Source organism: Temnothorax curvispinosus, unplaced genomic scaffold (assembly GCF_003070985.1).
Source record: "Temnothorax curvispinosus isolate PA1 unplaced genomic scaffold, ASM307098v1 QBEX01018532.1, whole genome shotgun sequence".
Taxonomy (NCBI): domain Eukaryota; kingdom Metazoa; phylum Arthropoda; class Insecta; order Hymenoptera; family Formicidae; genus Temnothorax; species Temnothorax curvispinosus.
The window spans coordinates 38,713-56,396 of record NW_020228312.1 but is presented as its reverse complement, the minus strand read 5'-3'; the positions used below and the strand labels follow the sequence as shown (position 1 = coordinate 56,396).

The 17,684-nt window shown below is 38.2% G+C and overlaps 1 protein-coding gene across 3 annotated transcripts in view; it reads left to right on the top strand.

The window, feature by feature from the left end:
• The window catches only part of LOC112468479 (esterase E4-like), a 61,896-nt gene that overhangs the window by 21,727 nt on the left and 22,485 nt on the right, over positions 1 to 17,684 (top strand). The window contains exons 2-3 of one of the 3 annotated variants that reach the window (XM_025037676.1): positions 11,113 to 11,264; positions 11,368 to 11,701. In XM_025037676.1, the coding sequence (XP_024893444.1) occupies positions 11,113 to 11,264; positions 11,368 to 11,391 (176 nt within the window). In that variant the 3' untranslated portion in view covers positions 11,392 to 11,701. Of the gene's footprint in view, positions 1 to 11,112; positions 11,265 to 11,361; positions 11,702 to 17,684 lie in introns of those variants that run through there. The other 2 variants (XM_025037675.1, XM_025037677.1) reach the window with 2 other exon arrangements.

Below are 17,684 nucleotides of genomic sequence, written 5' to 3'. Positions count from 1 at the left end.
TATAATAATGCCAATACGCGCGAAAAGTAAAAAGGTGAAGAAAGAAAATTTGTAGCATCATGATTATTTTATCGTGTTAACTTTATAAAATTTAATTTTTCATCTTTATTTCTTTTATAATAATCACAAAATGATTATCACCCAAATCCGTCATAATTGGAACGTTGCATACTTTATTGATATAAAGGCACTCGATCAGTAACCGAGACAGCACACAATATTTATAAAATATTTATAATAATTATTTGAATGTTTCATAAATATTTACCAAAATATGCAGTTCATAAATATTTTCGTAATCTTAGATTGAATAGATCATAAAGATTTATTATAAAAATATTTATATAATATTATTAAAAAATAAATATAGTGGAGGCAAATTAGGTTTTTATCTCGGAACCGGTTAAAACTACTCGGATTTAAACTTTTTTTTTTTAAATGAAGGTAATTAGAAACACTACAATGTTTATGGGTTAAAAATTGACGCTAATTGTTAATTTAATAAATTTTTATTTAATAATTATTTAATAAATTAAAGAATTTGTTGCTCGGCTCTTTTTGGTCTTAAAATATTCTATGGACCGTGCCCTATCAGGATATGCAACTTAGGATTTTGTTGCTCGCTCCTAACTGCAAATAAACAAATTATTTATAGTGGAGGCAAATTAGGTTTTTATCTCGGAACCGGTTAAAACTACTCGGATTTAAACGTTTTGGTAATTATGCAGTATAGGGGAAGCACCTCCGATGACCTTGACCTTGACATATGTTGTCAAGGTCACCCTTCTGAGTGACCTTCAGAAGGTTTTAGCCGTCGCTCGTTTTTTATTAAAAAGTTATTAACAAAAATAAGTTTGGCGACCTCACCGATTTTAATGACCTTGATATATGTTGTCAAGGTCATGACCCCGAGTGACCTTCAGAAGGTTTTAGCCATCGCTCGCTATTCGTTAAAAAGTTATTAACAAAAAAAGTTTGGAAAGGTCACTCAGGAGGGTGACCTTGACAACATATGTCAAGGTCAAGGTCATCGGAGGTGCTTCCCCTGTACTGCATAATTACCAACGTTTTTTTTTAATGTAGGTAATTAAAAACAAAATCATACGTTGCATATTCTGGTAGGGCACGGTCCATAGAATATTTAAATAACACAAAGACCCGAACAACAAATTCTTTTAGTTAGTTTTTAGCCATCGAAGTCGTAGGTAACGGTCGACGCGGAGATAAATAATTTGTTTATTTGCAGTTAGGGGCGAGCAACAAAATCGTAAGTTGCATATTCTGATAGGGCACGATTCATAGAATATTTTAAGACCAAAAAGAGCCGTGCAACAAATTTTTTAATCTATATATATAAAATAGAATGTCTGTATGTATGTATGTATGTATGTATGTATGTATGTATGTTCTTTATACACTCTTAAACTATTCGACTGAATTTTTACCAAAAGTATATAAAATAGGGGTAGAATTTGCCGGGGAGTGTTATAGAGTGTATAGTTTTTCGTTACCGATCTTCTTGAGAATTGGTATCCGAACTGATAAAGGAATTTTTTTCGATTAAGGATATTAAAACACAAATGAAGTCGTTTGAAGAAAAACGATTCCCGGCGATGCCCGAGTAACCAGCTAGTTTATTAAATAATTATTAAATAAAAATTTATTAAATAAACAATTACCGTCAATTTTTAACCCATAAACATTGTAGTATATATATTTATGAATATTTATCATAAATATTGTGTACTGTTGAAAAGTTCTGACGGTATATGTATATGCCGTTACCTACTGACCCGTTACCTACCATGCTTGCCCCTGCAAAATCTGCCGTGCAACCCGTCGTACTGCCTAATATGTATCTGCATCACCCTGTACATAAAAATTCTAAAATTAAATTTATGTACATAATAAAAATTCTAGAATTAAAATTATGTAACATAATACAAAATCGGCAATTACAATTATGTGCATAATTTTAATTCCTGAAAAAATTTTATGTCATAACAAAATAAATTCAGAATTAATATTTTGTCTAGACATAATTTTAATTCTGCATTTTCAATTATGTAATAGCTTAATAATAATTCGATGAATTATAAATATGTCTAGACATAAAATAATTTCTTTTCTTTGAGTATCAATTTAATTTGGTAGAATTTTTATGATAGTATTAAATAGCAAAACGGCGTGCCATAATAGTGTATCCGCGACGACGTTATCTTTGCCGGCCACGTGTCGTACATCTGTTGAAAATTGACCAACAAAATCCAGATGTCGAGCCTGTCTAAGGGAGCTTTGTAGTAGATCTTGTCGAAAAGCGTATATTAACGGTTTATGGTCCGTTAGAACTGTGAACTCACGCCCTTCCAATAAATGGCAGAAATGTTTTACCGCTGTGTAAATTGCTAAAAGTTCTCTGTCATACGGGCTGTATTGCTCAGAAGCTTGATTAAGCTTTTTACTCATAAATGTGAGAGGCTGCCATCCTACTTCAGTCTCTTGTTGTACCACTGCTCCGAGTGTCGTATCTGAGGCATCTGTGGTCAGGGTCATCCTTGCTCCCGTTTTCGGATGTGCCAATAGCGTAGCTTTCGTCAAATTGTCTTTGCAGTTTTTAAACGCCAGCTCTAGCTGGGGGGCCCACTCTACTGGAGTTTTTCCTTTCGTTTTCGGACCACGTAGAACGTCATGCAACGCCGCCTGGTCCTTTGCTGCATTCGGTATAAATCTCCAATAAAAATTTAGTGTTCCCAAAAATTGTCTCAGTTGTTTAATGTTTTCGGGTTTCTTGAAATCTTGTATGGCCTGGAATTTTTCTGTCAACGGTTGTACGCCTTCTGCGGACACTAGGTACCCCAGGAATTTCACCTGAGTAGCTCCCAGCACGCATTTTTCTGGATTAAGTTGTATACCATATTCTTCGAGGTGCTTGAATAGTATCTCTAAGGTGTTCTCCTTCCGAGTCCGAACCGACTACGATGTTATTGATATAGGCGTAACAAAAATCCAAACCATGTAAGATTTTGTTCATAAACCTTCAAAAATTTTGTGATGCGTTCCGCAAACTAAAGGGCATGTAGCAGAACTCAAATAACCCGAATGGCGTAATAATTGCCGTCTTCGGGATGTCCTCTGGATGTACTGGAATTTGATTGTAAGCCCTAACCAGACCAGATCCAGTGTAGAATATATTTTCTTTCCATACATCGAATGCGTAAAATCTTCTATGTGCGGGACCGGGTATCGGTCCGGTTCCGTGCGAGCATTTACTCCTTTGTAGTCTTTGCAGGGTCTCCAAGAATCTTCCTTTTTTGGAGCCATATGCAAGGGTGAGGCCCACGGACTCTTAGAAGGACGAATGATTTCTTCTGCCAGAAGGAGATCAAACTCTGCCTTCGCTGCCTTGAATTTGTCCGGTGCCAGTCTTTGAGGTCGGCAGGCCTCTGGAGGTCCCGGTGTAGTTTTTATGTAATGCACTGTGGAATGTGAGCACTTCTGCTTGTGTGTTTTTGTTGTCTGGGTAATACGTGGAAAACATTTTAATAGCTGGTGATAGGGTGAGTTTCCTATCATTGATTTGACGGACGGCGCTCCATTCCTGTTTGCTGACCCCTTGGCTATTAACCCTGTTTTGGCATCCACCAAGTGCCCCCTTCTGACACCGGGGGGGAGGTGGAAATGCGCCAGGAAATCCGATCCAATAATTGGCAATGTCACATTAGCTATAACAAAACGCCACAGGAACGCTCGACGTAAACCGAGATCTGGTTGTATAGCGAGGTCTCCATATGTTTTAATGACGGATCCATTTGCCGCAAAAAGTCCATTAGTGCCAATTAAACGACAATTCTGCACCAACGATCGAGGATAAACGCTGACGTCGGATCCTGTATTGATTAAGTATCGCGTCTTTGTCTTGCAATCTGTAATGAACAGGCGGCAGGGTCGTTTCGGGCCGGGGTTGCTTGCCGCTAACAACGACCGCCCAGCTAGTTTTCCAACGGCAATGGATTTTTATATTGACACGGCTGTGTGCACTTTCGGGCTTTATATTTGAATCTTCTATGGTAAATGCATATTTTATCGTCCGTTTCCTTCTGTTTCCTGCAGGGACGGCTCTTGGAACGGTCGCGTTTCTTGCTGTTCTCCACAGACCGAGCCAATTGACTGTTTAGGCTTGCTACTTGTCTGGCCAGTCCTTTAATTTGGTCCTCTAATGTAGGAGTACTCGTCGAGGGTTGTACGCTGGCGACTGTAATTGCTCTACAGGTGACTTTGAATACTCTGTCTGCCTGCTCGGTTACTGTTTCTAAGTTATCAGCGGTCCTCGTTGCAAGGATAGCCTGCAGTTGAAATAGTAGTCTACTCATAACGTGCACAAGAGTTGTTCCGGAATGGCCAAACTAGCAAGGGTTTGTAAATGTCGTAGAAACTGCGATGGTCTTCGATCACCCATCTCCTCATGTTCTAATAATTGACAAATTTATTGCTCCTTAAGATACCGATAAACGCTGTATCAATGCCTTTTTAATGCTTGCGTATTTATCGGCTTCCAGAGGTTTCGTGATTAAGTCTTTAATCCCTTTGGCATGTTTCGTATCGATGTGCGACAACACGTGAGCGTACTTGGTGCTATCCTGTGTAATGCCTCCAAGCATAAATTGCTCTTCTAATTGTGCAAACCATAGCTGCGATTTATCTGCCCAGAAAGGGGATACCTTTAAAACTACGCGGTTGATCTGTGCACGCTCTTCGTTCAAATTCGCCATTTCACTAGTTCCCTCGGTCGGATTCGTCATACTGGATCACGTCAGAGTCACCACTTTGTGGTTATGTCAGTACTTACGGTCTCAGTCCTACAATTTATATTGTGATCCAGTGACGCCTGAGGAGAACCTGCGAATTAATTTTGGTTTGTTTTGGGGGCCCCGCAAGATGCGAGGCAACGTGCGAAACACGTGTGCAAGGTGCCTGGAATGTATTGTCTCCGGATACGCTATGCAAGAAGAAGTTATTCTCCAAATAACTCCCTTAATAAAGAGCATCTCCGACTGCTGATCCTAGTGTATCGTTTAAGAATCAAGCCCTTGCCCGGAGTCCTGGGCATCCACTTGGGCGTGTTTGGCAGCGGACTCGGTGGATTGAACACCACCAGTGTGGGTGGCAAGGAGTCGGTCTGCGTCTGCTGGCACTTCTGCTTTGGCGAGGTTAACTCCGTCAGGCGATGTTTCCAGGAGCGTGGTTCCGGCAGGCCCGACAGGTCAAGAGGGATTAACTTCCATTCTCGCAAAGATTCCACTTTCCTTTCGAGAAGTGGTTGAAACATCTCCGGTGTTTGCTTGATGGAAAGCCGAGCCCTTGGAGCGGGCGGACTTGGAGCAGGCGGTTGCCCGTGGCTGGGACAGCCACGCTGCTTCCTTTTTTGTGGCAGCTTGCCGGTGTGATGTAGTTTGGAACCGAAGGCCCGGAGCTCTCTCTGTCACCAGAGGCCCGGGGCACGATATGCAAAGGCCTAAAAAGCTCGCTCTGATTTAGAGGCCTTTAAGGAGCTCGCTCTATAGTTCCGTAGGAACTGTTTTCTGACCGTAATCTCGATTGATAGCCCGTTGTAAAAGCGTCTCAAGTCGAGAAAAGGTTTTGAAGTTTTCTCAGCGGGTGGTTTTCTTATAGCTCCCCAGTGTGATCTGACTTACGCAAAACTGGCACGGGCGTTAGCCGCCTAGCGGCGGCGCGGCGAACTCGCTAGCGCGTGCGGCGACTCGACCGTACGGCGTCCCCGAGCGGCGCCACTATGGGACGTTTCGCCTATTTTCTGGCCAAAATATCAGATTCGGTTGTCATGAGATGAACGTCTGTATATTGGGGTTTTTGGGGTCGCTGATTTCGAATATGACATTAAAAATTAGAAATACAAAATGGCGGATCCAAATGGCGCCTGAAAATATAAAAAATTGCTTGTTTTGCATAAAAATGAAACCTAGGGGGTTTCTAAGGGGTTTTCGAGGTCGCTGATTTAGAATATGACTTCAAAAATTATAAATACAAAATGGCGGATCCAATATGGCGCCTAAAAATATAAAAAATTGCTTGTTTTGCATAAAAATAAAACCTAGGTGGTTTCTAAAGGGTTTTCGAGGTCGCTGATTTAGAATATGACTTCAAAAATTATAAATACAAAATGGCGGATCCAATATGGCGCCTAAAAATATAAAAAATTGCTTGTTTTGCACAAAAATGAAACCTAAGGGGTTTCTAAGGGGTTTTTGAGGTCGCTGATTTAGAATATGACTTCAAAAATTATAAATATAAAATGGCGAATCCAATATAACGTATAAAAATATAAAAAATTGCTTGTTTTGCATAAAAATAAAACCTAGGGGGTTTCTAAGGGGTTTTCGAGGTCGCTGATTTTGAATATGACTTTAAAAATTATAAATACAAAATGGCGGATCGAATATGACGCCCGACAAAATTATAAAATTGTCGATCAAAACTTGAAATTAAAAATGATTGTTAAAACTTAAAAGAAAGTACCCGATTATGAGATACCATATCTATTTTGTGTGATTGCCGAAAGTTTATGGGCAGAATTGAAATATATAGTAGGTCATTTTGTAGGGAATTTAATAAGCTTTAAAATGCTGAAATGTAAAATTTAATTTAAATATTAATTTTGCTAAAAATTAGAAAAATGTGAAAAATGAGCTTTCGGCAAAATCGCAAAAGTGTGCTCCTAATATGAGAGATACCGGGAAATCGCTAATAAAGTGCAAAATACATGATATTGCAATTAAAGAACCTTATTTAAAGTTTTTGAAAGACAAATGTAATGGAGAAGCATATTTGCCACAATCGTAAACCTACTTATACTCAATATTGTACCAAATCTTCTCCCTCCACCCTTCCCTCTCAAAACAAGGTCAGCACAGTCTTATAAATTTGTATAAACCTTCCCTTAACGTTAATATAGTATTTTCTCTGCTTTTATTACTATACAATAACTTTCATACTCCAGCAACCATTAGTTTAGCAGAAACCTCGCTGTCGCATATTAGGAGCCTATCTCATAATAGGGGACTTTCTTATATTAATTAATAACAACTTATTCAATATTTTTGTCTTCCATTTCTATATCAAGACCGTCTAAATAAAATACTATATTTTCAAGCTCGAAGTTGCACTCGTCTTCGTCTTCAGTTTCGCTAGTAACATCTAAAATATCATCATCTTTTAAATTAATGTCAAAGTCTGTATCATTAATAACTAATAATCTATAACCTCTGGTGGAAAATGTTTACGCTTTCTTGTATTAATTCTTTTTTGTAAACTAATACTTGAAATTATAATATCGGAACTTGCTAAGGCACGTTTAAACATATCTGTCAAATTATCAACTCTACTTGTTTTTCTTGCGTGATCTAATCTATCATTTTTATAATATTTGTTCCGACTTTCTGCTGCGTCTTCTCCGAAGACGCCTACAGGAAGCAGAGAGTTTAATATAATCTGTGCTCCATGAGCAAATGTTTTATGAACAGCTGATGGCATTTTGTACCATCCATACTTCTCGTTAAAAATCTTTGCTGTGTCGAAACAAAACTCTTGAAATTTAATAGGATCAACTGGAAGTTGACTGTTCAAAACAATTAAAATTGTTCTGAAATTTTTAACTAACGTTACGTCAAGATTTAATATCTCAGCTAACAGTTTTGGTTTTTCAAACGCTCTTCTGGAAACGTTTCCAGTAGTGCTAGTTCCAACACCTGCCGATCTTGGTTGATCTACTGACATTGAAAATTTTTCTCGAAATCGCTCTTGAATTTGTTTCTTTCTTTCTTTTATAATATTTTTTGCTTTATCTCCTGTAACTTTCCAAACCTTTAATTCAATACGATAAGAAATATGTAATATACATTCGAAAAAACGAATCCACATATGTAGTGTAGACAACCCGTATTGTAATGTATCTGGCTTCGGTTCGAATGCAGGAGTACCAAAATTTGTAATTTTATTCATCTGATTTGGCTTGGCATGGCATATTGGGCAATTAGCAAATCCAGAAGATCCAGTCAAAATACTTAAAACTTTTCCATCTATAAGAGACAAAAGAAGGAACAGGAGACTATAATTTTCTATTGCCACTGGAAAATTCGTATGTAATTAGACGCAAATTTTTAATCTGTTCTTTCATTTTCTTATTTGTCGCTCTAATATTTTCTGGAGTTTTTTTTTTATACTCTAACATTATTGGCGAACAAAATCTTATCGATTGTGGAGTTCTATTGCACCAATATATTGCACCATGTTTAGCAACTAAACGTAATGGAATGGTAGTTGTAGCTATCAAGTTAGTATCCGTTGTTCCAACTGATTTACCTGAACTATTAAAGTGTTGATTATAAGTAGAGTGATCACTAGATCCATCAAAACCCCATGATGATATCAATGTAGCTTCAACACGTTGCAAAGATTTTTGTTGCATGTCAGCTTCAATAACTTCTACTTGCATTTCTATTAGGCGCTTCACTCTATGTTCGAGGAAATTTTGAAGTGAAACTGTAGCTGTTATATCTGTGACGATTATACCTTTCGGATAACACTGTTCTTTTTCCATTCGTACCAATTCATATTTTGGCCATATATCAGCATTTCGTCGTTTACATTCCATGTGCATACGGTGATATTGGCTTTTTGATAAATTGTTATCAATTAAATAAGCCATAGCTTCAGCAGGAGTAGCTTTTATAACTACATTATTTTTAGTTAAACTTGTTCTAATTTTCTCAACAATTGTAGGGGTTTTCAACACTTCACTAATAACGGATGCTAAATCATTATCTTTATTTCTCTTTGCTGATACTTTTGCAGCCATCAAAAGCTGTAAGGTGTTGTTACTTACTTCAGTTGACAACTTGCTGGCATCTCTTCTCTGAGATCTCACAATCAGTGATATTTCGCTGAATTTTTTTTCAGTACGCCTTGATTTTGAAGATAAAAGCATCTCAAATTTTTCTGACATCAACATTTTTTTAGGCTTTTGTAAAATATTCTGTGGATAAATGAAATCACTGTCCAACCATTTTTTATACTTAGTTATAAACTTACTTAGTTTAAACTTAGTTATAAACAGTCTTTTATGTTGGCCTACATTATTAAAATAATTTTTATATCTAGAAAATAAAGAACGAACAGTTTGTAAAAGAATCTTTTCTTGTTCCTCATCTATTTCTTGCCCAAGATGTTTTAAGACATACCGGTAACAACCTTGTACGTCTTTATTAAAGAAAAATGTTTCAAATAAATATCTTTTCGAAACATTCTGAATATTTCGTTTCCGCCCAATGGAGATTTCTGGTGCTACTGCAATATTGCTCGGCGGATCCAACACGGAATTTTCCATCGTGTCCATTCCTATGGTAAAGTCAATATTGCAGCGACCTTCGTTTCCAGAAGGGATAGTGTCACCAGTCCAGGAACACGAACTTGAGCCTACTGGCAATCCATCAGCTTCCAGAACAATCTCTGGAAGCGTGACCTGATGGCCGGTTCTACCCAAGTCGTGAGAGCTACCCGCTCTAGGGTCCAAGTTGTCATCAGTATTTCTGTCCTTGTGTGTATATTCATCCATTCTCCTCAGTGCTGCCCGTTCATCCTAAATTTCATCGGGTAAGGGTTTATTTACAGCACCGGGGCTCTTCCTTACCCTCCATTTAGGAATCATCACGAGTAGGCTGTAAAGCCCTTTACAGGAGATCTTAAAGGTTAAGAATGGATGACATACCCACAAGCCACGAAATACACATATTTACATCATAACGATTGCATTTCTTCTATATACTTTGCATTTCTTCTTATACTTTCTATATACATTTATTTTGATTTTAAATTAGAATTTAGTGAACTGAGAAACCCCTCGGACACCGCTTACGTTTCATTTTTATGCAAAGGAGCAATTTTTCAAATTTTTGGGCGCCATATTAGATCCGCCATTTTGTATTTTTAATTTTTAATGTTATATTCAAAATCAGCGACCTCGAAAACCCCTTAGAAACCCCCTAGGTTCCATTTTTATGCAAAACAAGCAATTTTTAATATTTTTGGGCTCCATATTGGATCCGCCATTTTGTATTTCTAATTTTTAATGTCATATTCAAAATTAGCAACCTCAAAAACCCCTATATAACGTCCCACTGTGCACTGTGATATCGCTTAGCTTAATCACGAACTTGTTAAGAAAAAAATAGTCGATTGTCTTTACTTTAAAAAATTATATCTCCCGGAGACGGTTCTAGACGGTGATTTACGAAACGGTTTTAGAAAGAGTAGAGTCCCACCTAATATTCAAGCCAAAGATCGCCTTGTTATTGTTTGTTATTCGGAAGTTCTAGTTTTTTAAATATCAGAAACTGATAAAGTCATTACTTTTTTTTAATTCAAGTTTAAAGTTCTCTCCTCCAGAATGGCCAAAGCTTAATTTATTCTTATTATTTTCAAGCATTAACTTATGCTAAAAAAGTATTTCAAGCAATGATTTGTACGTCTTCAACATTGGAGGAGAAAAAAAAGATCAAAGAAACAATAATCTTTCGTAATTTCAAGGTACATTTTTACACACTTTTAAACACAAAATGCAACAGAAATAATACTTTGCGTGGAACAAATGGTCTTAAATTTTTCCCCGTGTCTCACTAATGTTTATAGAAACTTTTCCAATCGTTAAACATTACGAACTTTGACTTTGATTTTTGCCATTTTTGGCCAGAAAATAGGCGAAACGTCCCATGCGGCGGCTCGCCAGGCGCGTAGCTTCGCGGCGCGGTGCCCCGTGGCGCTATGAAGATTCGGCCGCCACAACATATGTCCTTATTCAGTATATTTACCATGTGAACATGTAGTCTCCGTGGACAGATAGCCCCGGTTTCTTCTACAATTAATAGATAATTTATAGATATTTGTATCTTTGCTTGTAATTCTGACATAATTAAGAGAAAATAATAAAAATGATTTCAATAATTTACACTGCAAAATAACTTTTGCTTTTCTTAAAAAATTAAACTTAGAAAGGACGTGTGTTTTGGAATAATAGTAGGTTTTTCAACATTGTTTTTCCAGTTTTTTCTATCATGGGAAATAAGAAAGTGGATGTGCACATACATGAGGGAAGATTAATCGGCACTGTCGAAGAAGATGGCTACGGCGGCCGCTACTTTGCTTTCCGTGGAATACCATATGCAAAACCCCCAATTGGCGAACTCCGATTTAAGGTGATTATACATATATTATTATAGGCACTTTTAAAGACAATATTTAACTTTAACCTTGGTTTATAACACTGTACAACAAAAAATCACTTTTTTTGAGCACAAGAACGAGCCTTGCAGCCTTCGATAGTTTTTTGGACGCAAAAAACGACCCTGTTTGCCGAATTGCTCTGTCACGTCACAATTTTGAGATATTTGCAGTTAAAGTTGCAAAAATGAGCTATTTTAGTGTATTTTGGCATATTATGAAAATAAAATATTTGAATTTTTTACATATAACACTGCGTGCGGGAATATCTCATTCCTGCACGACCTCGAGTGAGAAATCTCTCGCGCGTGCGGAATCGGCCATCCCTCGCACAGATGGCGCGTGCGCAATAGGCCACTTTTCACGCACTTTGTAATATAAAATAGGGTGTGTAACACGTGCGGGTTGAGAATTGGACACGAGTGCGGAGTGGACGCACGAGCCGAAGGCGAGTCCCTTTTTTCAAAAAAAAATTTTTGGGTGGTAAATATTACTATTTAAGGAAAAACATCGTCTACTGTCTAATAAATTAGCCCGTAGAGGGTTTTGGGAAAGGGTCAAAGTGAGGGGAAAAGGTCTGCTGAAAAAGAATGTTTATTAGCATCAGTTGCGTTTATGCTTCGCGCGGGCTCAGAACCTTTTCCTTTGTTTTAGTCTAGGTCCCTAATTCCCTAAACCCTCTTTGTTCTTATTTTTTTTCGGGGATGGCGATGATGTGTATAATTTTTAATAACCGATTTTTTTGAAATTGGTTTCCAAAAAATCGGTAACGAAAAATTATCCATAAAAATTATTCATAAAATTTGTGCTTATCTCAAAATTTGCGGAAATTAGAGCAATCACGTACATTTCTTTAAACAAAAATCGAATACCTTTTTATTATTAGCAATTTTTCTAATTCTATTACATTTTTTAGTTTTTTCTACTCCTATTTCATATATAATTCTTTAAGAGGTAATTATGCAGTTTAGGGGAAGCACCTCCGATGACCTTGACCTTGACATATGTTGTCAAGGTCACCCTCCTGAGTGACCTTCAGAAGGTTTTAGCCGTCGCTCGTTTTTTATTAAAAAGTTATAAACAAAAAAAGTTTCAAAAATATAGCAGTTATTTTAAGTACTGAGAGGCATAAACGACTAATATTACGTTTTTCTTTAAAGCAGAGAATACTTTATTTCGCGAGAAAGTCGCTGCTTTACCAAAACACAACATTTAAAGCAGTAAATTGTTGATAAATTGAAGTCTCTTTGTTAAAGCAGAGAATACTTTATTTTGCGAAAAAGTCGCTGCTTTACCAAAACACAACATTTAAACCAATAAATTGTTGATAAATTAAAGTCTTTTTGTTAAAGCAGAGAATACTTTATTTTGCGAAAAAGTCGCTGCTTTACCAAAACACAACTTTTAAAGCAGTAAATCGTTGATCACTAACCTATATATGCACTTATATATGCTATATTTTCCAAACTTTTTTTGTTAATAACTTTTTAACGAATAGCGAGCAACGGCTAAAACCTTCTAAAGGTCACTCGGGGTCATAACCTTGACAACATGTATCAAGGTCATTGAAATCGGTGTGAGGTCGCCAAACTTTTTTTTGTTAATAACTTTTTAATAAAAAACGAACGACGGCTAAAACCTTCTGAAGGTTACTCAGGAGGGTGACCTTGACAACATATGTCAAGGTCAAGGTCATCGGAGGTGCTTCCCCTAAACTGCATAATTACCAAAAATTATACATTTTATGGCAATCCCCGGAAAATTCTACCTCTACTTCATATATAATTCTTTAAGATTCGGTCCATTAACGAATGAGTAGTTCGCGGACAGACAGACAAACAGTCGGGTCAGACAATTTTTTCTCCACTTTAAGTTATATTTCCCTCTCTTAAATTTATGTATATATAGAGATATATATTTATTTTTCCCGCGCATTGGTTGGATGTAACCTTCGCTGACCCGCCATTTTTGGCTCACTTTCACTTTTTCAATTATTTTTTCTAATTCTCTATCGCGTTGCATTTTGGCACTCAAGTCAGGTAGTACAACCCTTTTATTTACTCTTATTTTGATAAAAATTTATACATTGTTTTTTATTTTAAAGAAGTTTCAGTTTTTCCACATCATAAATGCCTGTGTTTTCTAATTTCCACAAATTTTGAGGTATTGGACTTTTTTTGTTTCTCGTTGGAGAAGGAAAATGCCTAATGCATATCTTAAGGTTGGTCCCTAGGGTTATGCCGTGCTTGCACCGGCATTAACGTCTATTACTGAAAAATTAAACTTATCGTCGCCATCCCCGAAAAATTAGAAAATTTTGGAACTGTTTTAAAAAAAATCGGTTCATTAATTAAATGAATAGTTTGCAGTCATAAAAATTTTAGCACCTGCAGTTTCCAAAAAATTAGTACATTAATAACAAATTAAATCCATATGAAAATTTTACACATCGTCGCCATTCCCAAAAAATTAGAAAAATTTGTCACCGGTTTCAAGAAAATTAATCCATTAATGAAGAATTATCTAGTAATGAAAAATTATAATCCTAAAAAAAACCAAAAAAATTTTAACACTGGTTTTAAGAAAATCAATACTTATTTTTCTTGAAAAATTAGACAAATTTTGAAACCGGTTTCCAAAAAATCGTTAACAAAAAATAATACACATCACCGCCATCCCCGGAAAATTCTACCCCTGTTTCATATATAATTCGGTCCATTAACGAATGAGTAGTTTGCAGTCAGACAGACAAACAGACAGACACACGTCAGGTCCATTAATAAAAAATTAAACTCGCGGTTTCAAGGAAATCGGTTAATGAATAAGTAGTTTGCTATATACAATACTTAATAGATACTTATTATTTTTCAAAAAATTAGACAAATTTTGGTACCGGTTTCCAAAAAATCGGAAACGAAAAATTATACCCATTATGGCAATCCCCGGAAAATTCTACCCTTACTTCATATATAATTTCTTAAGATTCGGTCTGTCCCCGAAAAATTAGAAAAATTTTTGCACCGATCTCAAAAAACTCGGTCCATTATTGAATGAGTAGCTCGTTGTCGGACATTAGATACTTATTATTTCTCGAAAACTTACGTATTATTTCCCGAGAAATTAGTTTCAAAACGGGTTCAAAAATTATCTAATTTTTCGGGGATGGTGATGATATGTATAATTTTTCATAACCGATCTTGTGGAAACTGGTTCCAAAATCAGTAACAAAAAATTATCCATAAACGTATCCATAAAAGAAAATTCAGCTTGATATCTCAAAATGTGCGGAAATTAGAGCAATCACATACATTTTTTTAAAGAAAAATTGGAAACCCTTTTATTATTAGCAATTTTTTTAATTTTATTACAATCTTTAGTTCTTTTTACCCCTATTTCATATATAATTCTTTAAGATTCGATCAATTATTTGTTGAAAAATTGGAAAAATTTTGTAACCAGTTTCCAAAAAAATCGGTAACGAAAAATTATATACTTTAAAGCAATCCCCGGAAAATTCTACCCCTACTTCATATACAATTTTTTAAAATTCGGTCTATTAACGAATAAGTAGTTCGCGGTCAGACAGACATACATACAGACAGACGTCAGACACTTATATGTATAATAATAACCGGGCTTTGCCCCGTAGGACATATGTAATAAGACACGCAAATAGATGATAGCATATATTTATATTTAACGCCAATAGATCAAAATCGGTCCAATACTTTTCGAGATGTAAAAGCAAACATACATATATACACCTATTTATTTTGAGTATCATGTAAGTGAGGTTGGGATTGAATTTGACAATGTTCGTTAAGGTGGTTCTTTTTTAAGACAATTTGTACTTTTTGTAGAAATGTTTGTGGTTGCTATAACTTCCGCAAATTTTTTTATATCGGTCTATTTCTAATTTTATTATATTATATTCTTCAGTATTTGTGAAAGAATATAATAACGACTTTCATATATCCTATATATATATAGTATATATATATAGTGACGTTGCGGCCCGCCGCTTCGTGGCAGCGCCCCGCCGCCGTCACAAGGCGCGGAAATTCGCGCCCAGGGACGAGCCAGAGAGGCGACGACGTGATCTCCAGAGGCCAAAAATTTATATCATTTCCGCGTTTTGACTATTGTTTTATTTGTATGTAATCGTAATACGCGCGGTGCCTCACCCCACCACGACAAATCTTCGAGGGAATACACCTAGCGGAAGGGTCCGGGAGGACCAAGGACCGAGGAAGGGTGGCGAGGGTGAAAGCGGAAACCACTGGAATCCCGGGCGGCGAGAGCAACGCGGCAGGCGTGCGGCGCGTGAGGCAGCAATGGACAAGGCCGCCGATAGCGGGGCCCCAGGTACCGGGAAAAAACCCGGCCTCAATAATTTACCTCCACGAAATACCGGCCCGCGGGGTGGCTGGCCACCGCCCCGAGGTCAAACCGGAGGCACACCGGCCCGAACGAAGTCCAGTCCGCTGCCCAGGGACAAATTGAAGGAGTCGCTACGCCGCCGACGGACCGTTGCGCGCCCCCGAAGGATCCACCTTTCGACGATCCTGCGTTAAAATATCGCGCGAGCTTGCAAGCTCGCTCTCGATTGGTCGGCGCGCCCCTACGAAAGGGGGTGCCACATCGATTCCGCAATCGAGCGGATTTAGCGAGACACTCTCTGGTCGTCCGTCGGCGAGTCCGAACACGATTGAAAGTTTCCTTAAGATTCGCGATAGCCGCCCCGAGTCGGGAGAATCTGTTACGCGGCGACGATCCTTGGTACGAGGTGACGGCGAGGAGTCCTACGAGAAGGCATCGCATCGGTGAGGTTGCCCGCAAGTACTTGATACCGACATGTAAAGCCACGACGCCGCCCTCCGTTACGCGCTTTTGTTCGGGAAAAACGTTTGTAATATCGCGACACGCGTACGGTTCCTTGAGACAGCGAGAGCGAAGGGCCTCGGGATGGTATCGTGGCCGCGGAATGGGGATAAAGACGTGATAGCGAGCCTCTGGAGATCGCGATAGATTCGTGGCGAAATCCGGTAATGCGATTCCGTTTTCGTGTAATGTCCGCGCTCGTGGTTGCGTCTCGCGCCTACAGTGTATCGAACGGCGTATCGAATTACCAAACATTACTTATGTTAGAATGTCGTCCGCGTCGGCCCATCAATCGCGTTAACCTGCCGTTTATGTGGGCTAATTGCCGTAGAAAATTATGCGTGTTAGGATAGTTATGTTCGGATGCGTTGTTTCGGTAACTGCGTGTAGGGAGTAGTCGTGCTGGCGGGAGAACGTTATTCGCGTGATTTACTCCATTCTTGCGATAAGCTCAGTGCCGTCGTGATTGCGTGTTATTATTGCTCGCGGTAATTCCGCATAGGTTTCCTCGCGTTCGTTCCAGTGTTCTGCGCTATTTCGAGTATCTCGGCGTATCATTCTGCGCGTTACGAAAATCACTGCAGACAGACTATTGTATTCACCCGAGTGACTTGCGTTAGGCTTAAGATAAATAATTGGCGACAGAATTCTCGTGCGACTCTGTACGTTGCGTTCACGCGCTCCGAGCGTAACGTACCGTCCTCTCGCGATCTTTCCTGCGAGACCATATTTTCTATTTCTTTGATTATTTTGTGTTTACTGTCGATGTTCCATATTAATTATAAGTTTCATCCTACGGTATTTCTCTGGTCTAAGCGCAGCGTCTTCTGCGCGTTTGCTATACAATAATGTAATACTCCGTTCATTTCTGGCGTCCGCGCTATCATTATTTTATTTGTTTTATTTCTGACGCTCGCGTGATTGACTATTTGATTTGTTCGATTGACTGAAGTCGAATTGGGATTTATTATTTCACCCGCGAATTACTAAAGAATAAATGTTGATTTTGAATTGTTAATTGCTTGAGTTCGTGGCCTTATTTATTGTGTGTCACCCCGCCGGATATCGCGCCGCCCTTCATCACCCCCGCCCCAGCCCTTAGGTCGAGGCGAGCTAGCCGATTCCTCGCATATCCGCACGTTTCGTTTCGCGTCTCGTCTCGGTTTTCTTTCGCGATTTTGCGGACGCGGATTTACGCGTCTGGCGCCCAACAGCAAAATTGTTTCGCGAAGTGTCGGAGGTGCGAGGAAATCGTCGGAGAGGCCTGTCACTTTTCTCTCCGTTTCCCCTTTTGATCCGGCACACGTCCCGGCGCGGTCCGGGAGTGCAAAAAGCCGTGACAATATATATACATATATATATTTTTTAATTAGACGACAATTTTTTGAAAATAACTGAATTTTTTTAAAATTTGAATTTCTTTAAAATTTTTAATTTACATCGCAATTAATAATTTTAGTACTAGAAGATAGTAGGAGAGCCGGCTGCACAAAACCCTCCCTCATCGAACATCC